Raw genomic sequence first — 11928 nt, 5'->3', positions numbered from 1 at the left:
CTTGGTTTGCTCCACAGCCCAAGTGAGTTGGGATCCGGTGACAGAGGAAATGACTAGGCGTTGAGGAATGTGCACCTGTTTGTCTGCCTGCAGCTGCTGGGACCCTAACCCCAAATCTAAATGTCTGGCTTCCATTTTCTGGTCTATCTTCTGCCTCCTTTTCTAAAAACTTAATTTTATCTCCTGCTCAGCTACCTCTCCTATTCAAACTTCAGGTACTCAATCTTCCCAATCCCAGAAAAAACATAGAGATTGTACAAATTGCCTTTAATTGAGGAAATAAGCAGAGGAAGGGCCTTTGTTCTCTGGAGAGGGAGGATCCACAGGCAGTAGAGTCTTTCTTGGTAGGAATTGGGGTAGGATTGGGGTTCTATCAATCATGCAACAATATGGGGAGGTTGAAATAGTTTTTGAGAGATAATCCCTTATCCTGACCCCAGTGTTTTAAATTCTTTTCCAGTGGATTCCAGTTCTCTCCCAATTCCTCCTGGGTTATTCCTGAATCTTCTATCACCTTAGTTTTTCCCTAGTTTCCCAGGGAGTCCCAGTACAACCCTCCACCCCACCCCTCAAATACTTTTCAACTCACTACTGTTTAGTTCTAGTCTCATCTTCCTCCTATTTATTCCATCTTCCAAGTATCCCTTTCTTTCTTTCAACCTAGTTGAATTGTGCCTTAAAACCATATTCTCTTTTCAAAACTTCAAGGATTTGTGATATCAGTCTGAGCACTCCCTCCACAAACATGATTGTAAACTACCCTGAAATTTAGTAAATAGTCTTTTAAACTTGTCTTAGCCTAAAAGTTCATATCTTGAAACAAACTGATGATGAACTTTTCTGAGTTCAGCTAGAAAAATCTTTGGACAGCTGTCTCTGGGGGTTACTTGAAGTCTTTCTAGGTTGGTAAGACCTTCCAAAGATTTTGATTCTCTGGCAAAATTCTTAGAAAAACCAGTTATTCTATTCTGGTTAAAAATCTGGGGATAATGAGATCTAGAACCAAAATTTTCACTGAATTTCCCCTTCATTACCAATATGAGAATATTATTCCTGATTCAGAGGGTTTCTTATTTGGTCTCCTATGGAAAGCTTCTACCCATGGCTTACTATTTCCATAATATCTATGGAGGACCCTAAGGAGTCCCTAGTGAGGTAGCTAAGTATTCATATTTTATTGAATTCAGAAACAGTTCCCATAGCCCTCACCTTTCCACCACACCCTCAAATGTTTTCCTCCTTCCTCCAACAAGAAATTCACTAAACATGGCTTTTCTTTCCTTCCCTCTACCCCTAAACTCCCCAGCCTATTGCCCTGCAAGTATCTATGTTTAGGGAAAGATAGAATCCTAAGCTTTAGAAAGTGCATTTAAAAAGATGAATTTGTTTTGTTTTGTTTTCCTACATGGAAGAATAAGATTTTTAGAAAACTTTCTACAGACAAAAAATGATTGGTCCATATATAATGTAATTCTCTCTGGACCCCAAGTAGCATTAATGGAAGAAGGGTGATCCATTATTTAAAACATCTCCTAGAGCAAGCGTGTGGTTATTCAGACTGAGAGAGGGGATGACTTCAACTACAAGCTAAATGACAGGGCATTAGAAAAGAGACTAGAACTGAGTCCTTCTAGGCCAGAGATTAGGATGGTAGTTGTCTACAATTGGGCACAGTGTAGACCAAGATAATGCCTGTGCTGTGCTCTAGATACAGGTTTCTTCCATATCTAGATCAAGAATCCATCTTAATCAACAACATTAATCTTCAGTGACCCAAAACAGAAGTCAGCAATGTGGTTGTCCAGAAGATTCTGATACCATATGGACTCTGGGTAAGATTCAGACTTCAAAATACATACAGAACAAAGTTAGAAGATGAGGGAATAAGTATGAGAAAAGGAGCTGTGCTCTAGTTGATTGGCTCTGTGGATAAATAGAAGAATTGGCAAAGAACCCTTGAAATCAGTCTTTGAATATCTTGTTTAGAATCCACAGCTTCATCTCTCAGGAAATTTTCTGAGAGCTTGAACAAAAATGGAAATAAGGGACCTGGTGATCAGTCAGATCCTTTAATGGTATATAGCAATGTTTCTGGATCCCCTATAAGGGTCTTTTAATATAGAAAATTGCCAAAGAGCACATCTTACCAGGATTGAGTTCTGCAGCAATAGCCCAAGTCACAGACAACCCCTAATCTTTCTGAGAATTATTGGGTAGCCTGTAATGACTGCTACTTTTGTCAGCCTAATTGCCCAAGGGAGGTCAGAAAGAAATATTTTAAGTCAGGTATTTATGACTTGTGGCAGGGGTGTGGCAAGGAAGGAATATGAAACAGGATGAGAGACCAGAATGACTGACTCAGTCTGGGATCTGTATGACTGTCTCAATGGAAGACTTGAGGGGAGCTTCTAGACAATAAGTTTATGTTTCAGGAGGCAAAGAGGCTGAAGGTGGTTTGTCATTTGCAGGATGGTGGCTTGAAGGTGGCTTGTCATTCTCAGGTACATTGTGCAAGGAAGGCTCCCGGTACATGGCCACTGTGAGGAGAATGTAACAGAGAAGAGAAACAGGAAGGGATCAAGAAACACAAAACTAAGCAGTGGAGAAATATGAATGAAGTGATGACCATAGCCTTTCTTGACCAAAATGATGGACTAGATTATCTTTAAGACCCTTCTAGATTTAAAATTTCTAATTGTATAGTTCTATGAAGGAGTCATCATGGTTTTGATACTTGGTTAGCTTCTGTGTTGCTACTGTTGACCTGAAATAGTACCTCCTCTCCTCCCCCCCAGGTGGGCCCTGGACAGAACAAATTTTAGAATTCTGAGATAATCTGATTCAACACTTTTCCTTCCTCACCTCAAGCACCCCATTTTACAAACATTCAGTATTTCTATTTCTAGACAAAAAAATCCCAACCCTAACAGTATCTCTTTATTTTTTCTATTATTGCTTTACCAATTTTTCTGTCACTATATAAAATGTTTTTATTGGAAAAAAAAAGCAGGAGCCTTGTGCTATACACAGTGACTAAGGGCAGAAATCTCCCTACTCCCTATTCTTCCCTGTCATGACAAGTCTTCCCTTAGATATAACCTAATTTGAGAAATTTGATATATAGTCCTCATAGGATGTGAAGATGGAGAGGATATTCTCTGAGATGATGGAAATGTACTTGACACAACAGACCCTCCCACCCCTGAATATATTCACACCTTCAAGGAGTTTAGGCACAAAGTGGGCAGCAGCTTTGGTCTTCTTGACTCTATTTCCCTTCATGACATGGCCCTCCTTGTCCAAACCCAAATACCAGGCTCGGCCTGAACGACGCTGACGGTAGAGGGCAGAGGCATAGAGGACATAATAATTCTCAAAGACGCACTCCTTAAAGCGACACTCTGCTGTAAAATGTGGCTTGAAGATGAGGTCACAGAAAGAGAAAATAAAGATATGAAGGAGAAATTGATATTACTAGGCAAGAGACTGATGTCTCCCCCCACCTTAGGAAATGATACATAAAATCTACAATGTGGGCTCAAATCTTTTATTTTTTTAATGGGGCAATGGGGTGAAGTGACTTGCCCAAGGTCAGACAGCTAGGTTATTATTAAGTGTCTGAGGTAGCATTTGAACTCAGGTTCTCCTGACTCCAGGGTCAGTGTTCTATCCACTGAGCCACCTAGCTAGCCCCTGGGATCAAGTCTTGAGTGGAAAGGGGAGGAAATATAGATGAGCTCTGAGAACCCAGATGCCTATAGGTTTGGAGTTAGATTTTTTGTGTATTCCTGTACCTAATTCTCCAACCTGCCTCCCATCCTCCTAGTCTTAATCAATCCCTTCTTTTATCTCCAATGTAGCAGTTCTTAAAGTGTGGTCTATAGACCTTGGGAGTATCAATGGGGGAAGGGACCTTAAGTTCTAAACTGTTTTTATAAGAAAACTAAGAAATTACTTGCTTAATAAAAATTTTCACCTACATATCTGTGGAAGACCATATTATCATCATATACTTTAAATAAAAACATATCATAGCAGATTAAATACATAAATATATATGAGAATCTAGCTATCTTCTATTAAACCAGACATTACAGTTTGCAAAAAGATGTAAAATATATCAGTTTTCTCACTAAATTTTTATGTTTCAGAAAATGTATTATTTATGGTGGTTAACATATTTTTGTTGTTGTTTAGTCATTTCTGACTCTGTGACTCCATTTGGGGTTTTCTTGGCAAAGATATTGGACTGGTTTGCCATTTCCTTCTCTAGTTCATTTTACAGGTGAGAAACCTGTAACCTCAGGTTTGTGTGAGGCAAACAGGATGAAGTGGCTTGAACAGGGTCACATATCTAATATCTGAGGCCAGATCTTAATTCAGGGAGATGAGTCCTCCTGACACCAACTCTGATGCTCTAACTATTGAACCACCTAGTTGTCCTAAAATAGTTAACATGTACTGGGTTTAGTATTGTTATTTTAAGTGTACTAATAAAGAATTTTTAAAATTTTATGTTTTAATTTCTTTTTTGTTATCTCTTTTTTCATTTATTTATTCATTCTTATTTTGTACAAATAATGTTTTTTATATATTACTAAAATATTTTTGTTAAAGAGTAAACATAATCCCCCCCAAAATATAGACCTGCATGAGTGATAAAGTAAAGGGCATTTTAATTTCTAATATGTCAAATAGTGATTGATGTAATCCATATAACAAAAAGTCTTTGGATTATTCAGTAATATTTAAGAGTATAAAATAGAAGCAAAAAAATTTGACAAATTCTACTCCAGTGGATTTGGGCTCTAAACTGGAGGGAGTGGAAAGGAAATAAAGAAACATTGAATCAGATATTCTTGGGTAAGTCAACTAACTTTCCTAGTCCTCAGGCTCTTCACCTATAGAAGGAGGGGATTAGAACAGATGGCCTCTAAAAGTTTCCTTTAGCTCTAGTTTTAGGATTTTTATGATATTCTACGCTAATTCTCTCTTTTTGCTGATGAAGAGACTGAGTCTCAGAGAGTGAAAATGGTCAAAGAATGCTTTACTGTCAGAGTTATTGAAAAATTCAAGCTTTCTCTTTCCATATGCCACACTTGGCTCTCCTGGTCATTATTAAGTCTGGGATACAGAGGTACTCAGAGGAGAGAAACCATTCCTAGGTCTGTAGTTATGAGGGTGTCCTTTGAAGAGGCTATAAAGGGATTTGGAAGGAATCTCCCTTAAGAGCCTCTTGTGTAGAAAGGGGATATGATAAGGATATGAAAAAGTTACTGAGGAGAAAGTTTGAAATGGGTGCTGGTAAGAGATGGGAAAGAAAATATCAGATGAAAGTTTAGGAAATTCAGAGAGAAATGATTTTGAGATTGCTGTTATAGAGTGTGTGTGTAACAGGATCTGAAGGACTGAGAAGAGGATGAAGTGGGCTCACCAGGGAAAGTGAGGGGGGAAATGGGAGGGACCCATGGTAAGGGGTCTCATTTAGGTGGTTCACCAGGACAGAGGAAAGTGAGGGAAGGAGTCTCACCGAACTGTATAGGAGTCCCTCAGCATTCATGGCTACATAATGTCCCAGTTTGGTGCTCTGGATAGTGACCACACGGAGTCCCACAGGGATCAGATTAAACTGAGCTGGAAGGTAGATAAGAGATAGAGATATGAAGGATCCAACTCCTGACCCCTTAGTCCTTAAGAACTCAGGTGTCTTCTGCCCATGCCCTCAAAAAAAAAAAAAATCAACCCAACAAAATCCTAAACCTACAATCAGCTCCTCCTAATTTCAGCTCCACTCCAGAGACAGTTCACTGAATATGGCTTATCCCTGGACTGGCAAAAACAGAGACTGATGTTGGATGAGAAAGTTATAGGGTAGATAGGGAAAAGATAACCTGTTCCTTTCAAGGGCCCAGTAACCTCAGGCATAAAGGTACAGTGAGAGAAGAGAAGCCTTAAGCATTTGATACCCACTTCTCTCCTCTCTAACTCCCCTCCCCCCATTTCCCTTTTCCTTCTCACTCACTGAAGGAGCTGGTATCCTCTTGTGTTCCATTGATGCTCCCATCTGGATTGGCCTGGAGATAGAAACCCTGACGGCAGAAAAGCTTTGTGATGATACCTTTGAGCTGGGGCTCTAAGGAGAGAGAGAGAGAGAGAGAGAGAGAGAGAGAGAGAGACAGGAAAAACTTGACATTAATCTTTGGTGAAGAGTTCTCTTTTCAGGTTTGATCCTAGAAATAGGGATGGTAGTGAGGTAAGTAGGGAAAGTAGTTAAGGAGAACTAAGGTCAACAGTTCTTTTCATTGACTCACTGTATGTAACCCTCTAGCTTTGGTCTGCCTCTCTGACTCCTGGGGAAGTCTGAACCCTGTCCCTGCCCCCACCATTAGCTCTCAGTTTAATTTATTGAAATTTATTGAAATTTCAGCTCAATAGCTGAGCAGGAGGGGGAGGGTAAGGAGTTACAACAAGGGGATAAGGCAGTGACAAAGGCAGATAAAAACACCATAGTCTTTGTAGTGGGTTACCTCAGATTGGATTTTGGGAGAAGGGGGCTACTTAAGCTATGGGGAGAGGGAGCTGACTTTGCTGAAATCAGGCTCGCTGACTCAGCACCTGATGCTACCCAGCCTGACTTGGGCCTCTGCCGTATGCCTGATCATCTGTGCCACCAATCAGACTGCCACAAGCCTATCTTCCTGGGGAACCAGGAGTCAGGGGGCTCTAGTCTCTTTCTTGTCTCCAGTCCTTATTAGTAATAGAGACCCCAGACTGCTAAGCTGGGGAGGGAGACTTATAATGGCACTTACAAAAGATGAGTGGAGGACTGAGTGGAAGTGTGTGTATTTGTGTAAGGGCCAGAGGGGTGTGGAACAGAAGGGCAAAGGGACATTTCCAAAGGGTGGGCTCTGGACTGTACCACAGAAAAAGGCAGAGTGGGTGGGGAAAGGAATCGTTCAACGAGAATTTGGGGTGGAGATTATTAAGACTCTCACTCCTTAATCATTTTGGAAAAAGACGGGAAGGGAGATCGGGGACAGAGCCCCTTTTTTGAGACATTGTCGTCTCTTCCTCACCTCTTTCTCTTTCCCCAAGGGGAAATTTCGTATAGTACCCCCTGCCCTTCTGCGTGTGGTACAGTCCCAATCAGTCTTTCCAGTCCCAGCCTCCCCCCCCCCCGCCCACCCCCACCCCCACCCCACCCCACCCCCTGCCTCCTCCTCTCCCTAGTCCCCCACAATCTATTCTGAACGCCTGGGTTCCTATGGGAGGGGCAGCAAATCCACCGAGTGCTAGGGCTTTCTGTTCTTAGAGAAAGCAAGGCTTGGGGGTGTGAAAAAAATTGGGAAGGAGAATCCAGAGGTCCCTTCAGTCCCCTGGGTGTGAAGGAGGGGGAAAAGGGAGGACAGTAGAGTTCTGGGATCGGGCAGGGAGTGCAGAGTGGGGTGCGGGGGAGGGAGCGAGCAGGCACGGACGGGGGAGGGGCTGATCTGCAAGGACACCCTAGGGAGAGTTAGGAAGGTTGTCTCAGAGCCAGGTGAAGTTAAACAAGAAAGACTCAGGCTAGAGAATGGGGTAACGGAAGAGCAAAGGAATAGGGATGGGGTGACCAACTAAACTGGGGGGAAAGAGAAAAGGGCGTCGCAGAATCGAAGAAACCAGGTTGTGTGACCCCGGCGTTCCGAATGCTCGGTACCCTCAGTTCGGGGCTTGAAGTCGAGCAGCAAAAGGACAGGAAGAAACGCACGTAGCCTGGCCATGCTGGGAGGGGGCGGGTAGGGAAGCAGGATGCTTGGGTTCCTGAGAGGGGCGGGGGTTAGTTAAACTCTGTTAAAAAACCCCTCATGCTTTCCCTAGCTTTAGAAGAGAAATAAGCTCAGGGTTATGCGAAAACCAAGAAAGGAAACTGAAGAGCAGCAAAAAGGGAAAGAACTGGAACTTCTAATCTCCTCATTGCCCCCCTCTCATTAGGGAGTTTTCGTCTATCTTTGTCCAACCTTCAAACTCAGCTTTCTAAAGTATTTTCATCCAGCCTTCTCTGTCTCTCCTCGCTCCGCTGCTCTCCTTGGGGACCCGGGTATTCAGTTTTCCATCCCCGAGGTCTAGCAGGATCCCCAAACCCCAACTGGTATCACTCACCCGGGGCCCTGTCCGGCCGCGCCCGGCGCCCCCCACACAGACGGACCTTGGAGAGCAGAATCAGTATCTGCTTCTGACACAAAGACTTAGTACCTCTCGGGCACACTCGCCGCTGGGCTGACACCGGCCGGCTTGTCCCAGGGTCTCGTACCTCTCTCTTCTGCCTGATCAGGCTGCTGGCCAGCGCCGCCATCTCCAACCACCTCCCCCCCCCCCCCTTGGGGACAGTCGAATCTCCCTACGATATACCCTAACTCCACCACTCTCACAATGGAGGTATTACTACCCAAATTGTATGGAGGTACCTCAATAGGACCAAATGTCAAATCTGGCTCTCAGAATGACCTCCCCAATTGAAAAGCACTCCAAAGTGGTAGATGGTTCAAGGATAAACGCTAAATCCTTCACTTTCTCCAGGAAGGCACCCTTCAGTATCCTCTCTCAAACAGGATAGTACCCCCAAATTTATCCCAGAGACTCCTCTCTGCGATTCTGGATTCTTTGCCGGCAAGTAGTACCCCAATAAGCCCTCCTCCCTAAGTACCTCAAAGGGGTGCTCTCTCCCCTATAACCCCTAAACTTGATGGGAATCCTTGAACTTGAGTTTGAATTTGATTTAAGCTTTTTGATTCCCCAGGTCTTGCCCCCAATTCCCTGGTTTCCCTTCCTTGTAGCCCTAAATTTTCTCTCCTTTCCTTCACTATCCAGGCCCTCAATCGATGTAACTCCAAGGCTCCAATTTTTTTGCACCTCTCCATATAATCTCGGCTGCCCAGACTTTGTAGACCTTATTCCCTATGGGAAAAGAAAGGAATCAATCTCACAACTCCACCCAGTCGGCTGGAAAAATCAGGAAGAAGGAAGCAGGGTTACAACGTCTCCAAATCACCCATCACAGCAACACTTGGTGCAGCAGCTGTGAAGAAGTTAAAGGGAATTGGGGTCCTCTTTGCCACCCTTTAGACCCCAAATTGGAATGTATTCTTACCTCTTCCTATCACTCTCAAAATCTATAGCCCCGAACTTCTGGGAGGTTCCATTTGCCAGGATCCTGAGTTTTTTCCCAAATCAACCATAAATTTGGCTTAGGCGTCCCCTTTTCAGCAAGTCAACACGCTACCTCTTTAAACCCCTAGAGGCCCTAGTTTCTGGTGACTAGATATCCTCTAAACTTATCCTTTACCTCCACTTTTTCTCTGGTGTTTCCAAATATGCCCTTCCAGCCCCAGCAATTTAGGGGTTATCAAGAAGCACTGACCCTGTCACCCCAAAGTATTGAATCTTTAACTTCACTCTGGGTATCCTACAAAATGTTATTGGAGAATCTTGATGCAGTCTTCCAGAATATGGAGCTATTTGACCTCCAGCTGGCTATTCCAAAGTGTTGCACCCCACTTTCTCCCTGGTATTACCCAAGTTAACCTGCCATCTATATTTTCTCCCACGCAGTTCTACGATCCCCAGGGTCCCCTTCACGTTCCTAAGCTATTGTTTGCACCCCACTTTCTTTCCTGAGACCCCCCAAACCTGTCCTGTTGATCCTGCTGCCGGCAGTGATGGATGGCTCAGGCTCTCATATTTTCCTCCTCCCTCACCGTCCCCCTGTCAGCAGAGGGTTCCCCGTGAGGTCCACCTCGACGCTCTCTGTCCCTCCCCCACCCAGGGAAATAGGGGTGGGTTCACAGAGCGTCCCCAGTCCCCCGATGGCGGTGCTCCGGGCCTCAGCAGCAGGACTGACTGGAAAGCAAAATCAAGCAGCAGAAGCAGTAACGGCAGCCGTAGCGGCAGCCGCAAACTCGCCTCCAGCTCCCCCACCTCAGCCCCAGAACCCTACCCGAGGGCGGGGCAGGAGGCGGAGACATCAGGGAAAAAAAGGAGGGGGGCGTTAGAAAGGGACTCCGGGATCTGTTAAGAGGACCTGGAAATGGAAGTGATCGGGAAATGTAGGGAGGGACCCAACAAGCTGGGGGTGGGAGGCGAGTCATAACCCCCCGGAGGGGAAACAAGGAGCAGAGTTTGACTCTGGGGGACAAATGACATAGTCTGTATGAGAGAGGGGGGAGGGGCTGGTTGAGAGGGCTAGAGAAATTGAGCCGGGGCTGAAGGGCAGCTTTGGAAGTAGTGCGGGGTGCGGAGCAGAGCTGGGGAGGGCACTCACTGCCGGGAGGTGGTAGCTGGGTTCTGATATTTCCAACCTCATCAAATTGGCGAGGCCCCATCTTCTCATCATCCTCTCATGCTGTGTCAGCATCTCCCCTCCACCCCTTTACTTGATTTTTACATAGGAGAAACTCCAAGGAGCGTTGTGAGGGGGCACGAGTAGAAAAGAAAGGCACGACTTGTCTCTGGGTCAGGGTCTGGGTGGGAGATGTGTATTTTGGGATGGAATGAGGACGGGATGAAACATTTGTTTTTCAGGGTCAGGACCAAGACCGAGAATAACCTTAGAAAGTTCGAGGGCTAGCTCTCCGAGAATGAGTTATTATGTCACTGGTTGGGGAGAGTCGGCAATGAAGGAGATGGAAAAAAAAAACCCCAAGAAAAAAAAGAATCAAAATTCTCTCTCCATTCAGCCGCATCTATTTTAATGAACCCCGCCCACCACCCCGCCTCCCTTCCGCGCAGTCTTGGCCTCCTCCACAGCAGCCCGGAGAGCCCCCACGGGATCTCCCCGGAGTCGGGCCAGAGCCCGGGCCAGTTCCATAGCCCCCTCCCCGGCGGCTAGCTCCCTCCCCTCCAGGAAGTAGTCGGGCAGCGCCCCAGCCTCCAGTCCTCGGCTTAGCTCGTCCAGCAGCCCGAGGCAACAGGCCCCAGCATTCTCCGGACGCCCCAAATAGAGGGCGGGGAGTCGCTCGCAGGCCCAGTAGAGCAGGGTCCGCAGGAGGTAGGGAGCCGCGCAGCCGATTCCGGCCACCAGGGGGCGCAGCAGGGCCTGGGCGGCGGCGTGGGCCTGGAGGAGCGGCCGCGGGATGCGGGCCTTGAGAGCCAGCTCCTGGCGGGCGAAGCAAACGCGCCAGCACAGCCCGTCCTCCTTTCTGGCTCCGCAGCCCGGCACGAGGTAGCAAGCCGTAGGCCCAGCTGCCACCGGACCCATCCAGGCGTGGGTCCGCGTTCTCTCGGGCCAGCCGGCCACCGAGACCCCTGGCACCAAGTCAAAGAGCAGGAGCCGAGGGGGGGGCCCTGGGGTGGACAGGAGGATAGTAGAGACTCCGGCGTGGCGGGCCGCATGCACTAGGCGCAGAGGCCCGGGGGCCGAGGTCAAGGAGAAAGCTACAGCAGACAGCGAGGAAAAGAACCAGGCGGCCACTTGGGCGGGGCACAAGGCGGGCCAGCTCTCCCCCGGGCTCCGCCCCTCGGGCTCTCGGCCGGGCGGGTCCCCCGAGCCGCTCCGGGCACCCGGCCCCGCCGCCCCGGGGCCGGGGTCCTCCGCTCCCACGTCAGGCGGGCACGCCCCCCGCGCCCCCTCCCCGGGGAGCCTCAGGCAGTCGGACCACGCCTCCAGGGCCGGGGCCCCGCCCGCTCGCGCGTGGAGGCGGAGCCACGCGCTGCCCGCCTCGGGCTCCGGAGCCGGCCTCCGCTCCTCGCCATCCAGCCGGAGCAACGGGACCAGGACCGTGAAGCCGGCGTCGTAGTGCGGGCCCCGGACGTAGGGGCCCAGGGCGCCGGGGCCCAGGTCGAGAGAGCCTTCACGGACCCCGCCACGGAGCAGCAGAAGCTCGGTTCGCTCCGGAATCCGGGGATCCCGCCTCCGGATGAGACCTGAGGACCGAGGGGCGGGGGGCGCTGGGT

At 47.5% G+C, this 11928-nt stretch overlaps 2 protein-coding genes across 5 annotated transcripts in view; both read right to left on the bottom strand.

Moving 5' to 3' along the window:
* Positions 1-2393: 2393 nt before the first annotated feature.
* FGF11 (fibroblast growth factor 11) lies at positions 2394-9956 on the bottom strand. 2 transcript variants are annotated; one of them, XM_074225496.1, is made up of 5 exons: positions 8140-9956; positions 6023-6133; positions 5531-5634; positions 3219-3417; positions 2394-2537 (listed from the first exon to the last, which is right to left on the bottom strand). In XM_074225496.1, the coding sequence occupies exons 1-5, from the start codon at positions 8330-8332 to the stop codon at positions 2422-2424; spliced, it is 723 nt and encodes a 240-aa protein (XP_074081597.1). In that variant the 5' UTR covers positions 8333-9956; the 3' UTR covers positions 2394-2421. The 2 variants fall into 2 exon arrangements, with proteins under 2 accessions (XP_074081597.1, XP_074081598.1); XM_074225497.1 differs by having other exon boundaries at positions 8233-9948.
* Positions 9957-10095: 139 nt separating this feature from the next.
* TMEM102 (transmembrane protein 102) overlaps positions 10096-11928 on the bottom strand; it is a 7474-nt gene continuing 5641 nt past the window's right edge. For all 3 annotated transcript variants that reach the window (XM_074225492.1, XM_074225493.1, XM_074225491.1), the window contains one exon: positions 10096-11898. In XM_074225492.1, the coding sequence (XP_074081593.1) occupies positions 10724-11898 (1175 nt within the window). In that variant the 3' untranslated portion in view covers positions 10096-10723. The remainder of the gene's footprint in view (positions 11899-11928) is intronic.

This window comes from Macrotis lagotis, chromosome 2, assembly GCF_037893015.1.
Source record: "Macrotis lagotis isolate mMagLag1 chromosome 2, bilby.v1.9.chrom.fasta, whole genome shotgun sequence".
NCBI classification, from domain to species: domain Eukaryota; kingdom Metazoa; phylum Chordata; class Mammalia; order Peramelemorphia; family Peramelidae; genus Macrotis; species Macrotis lagotis.
Note: the sequence above shows the minus strand (reverse complement) of the source record. Positions and strands in the feature narration are given on the sequence as shown.

Coding starts and splice junctions, on each gene's coding strand:
- FGF11 (XM_074225496.1), bottom strand. CDS start 8,332: ATGGCGGCGCTGGCCAGCAGCCTGATCAGGCAGAAGAGAGAGGTACGA. Junction 6,134..8,139: donor GCGGCCGGACAGGGCCCCGG/GTGAGTGATACC, acceptor CTCTCTCCTTAG/AGCCCCAGCTCAAAGGTATC. Junction 2,538..3,218: donor TGTGCCTAAACTCCTTGAAG/GTGTGAATATAT, acceptor TTCTCCTCACAG/TGGCCATGTACCGGGAGCCT.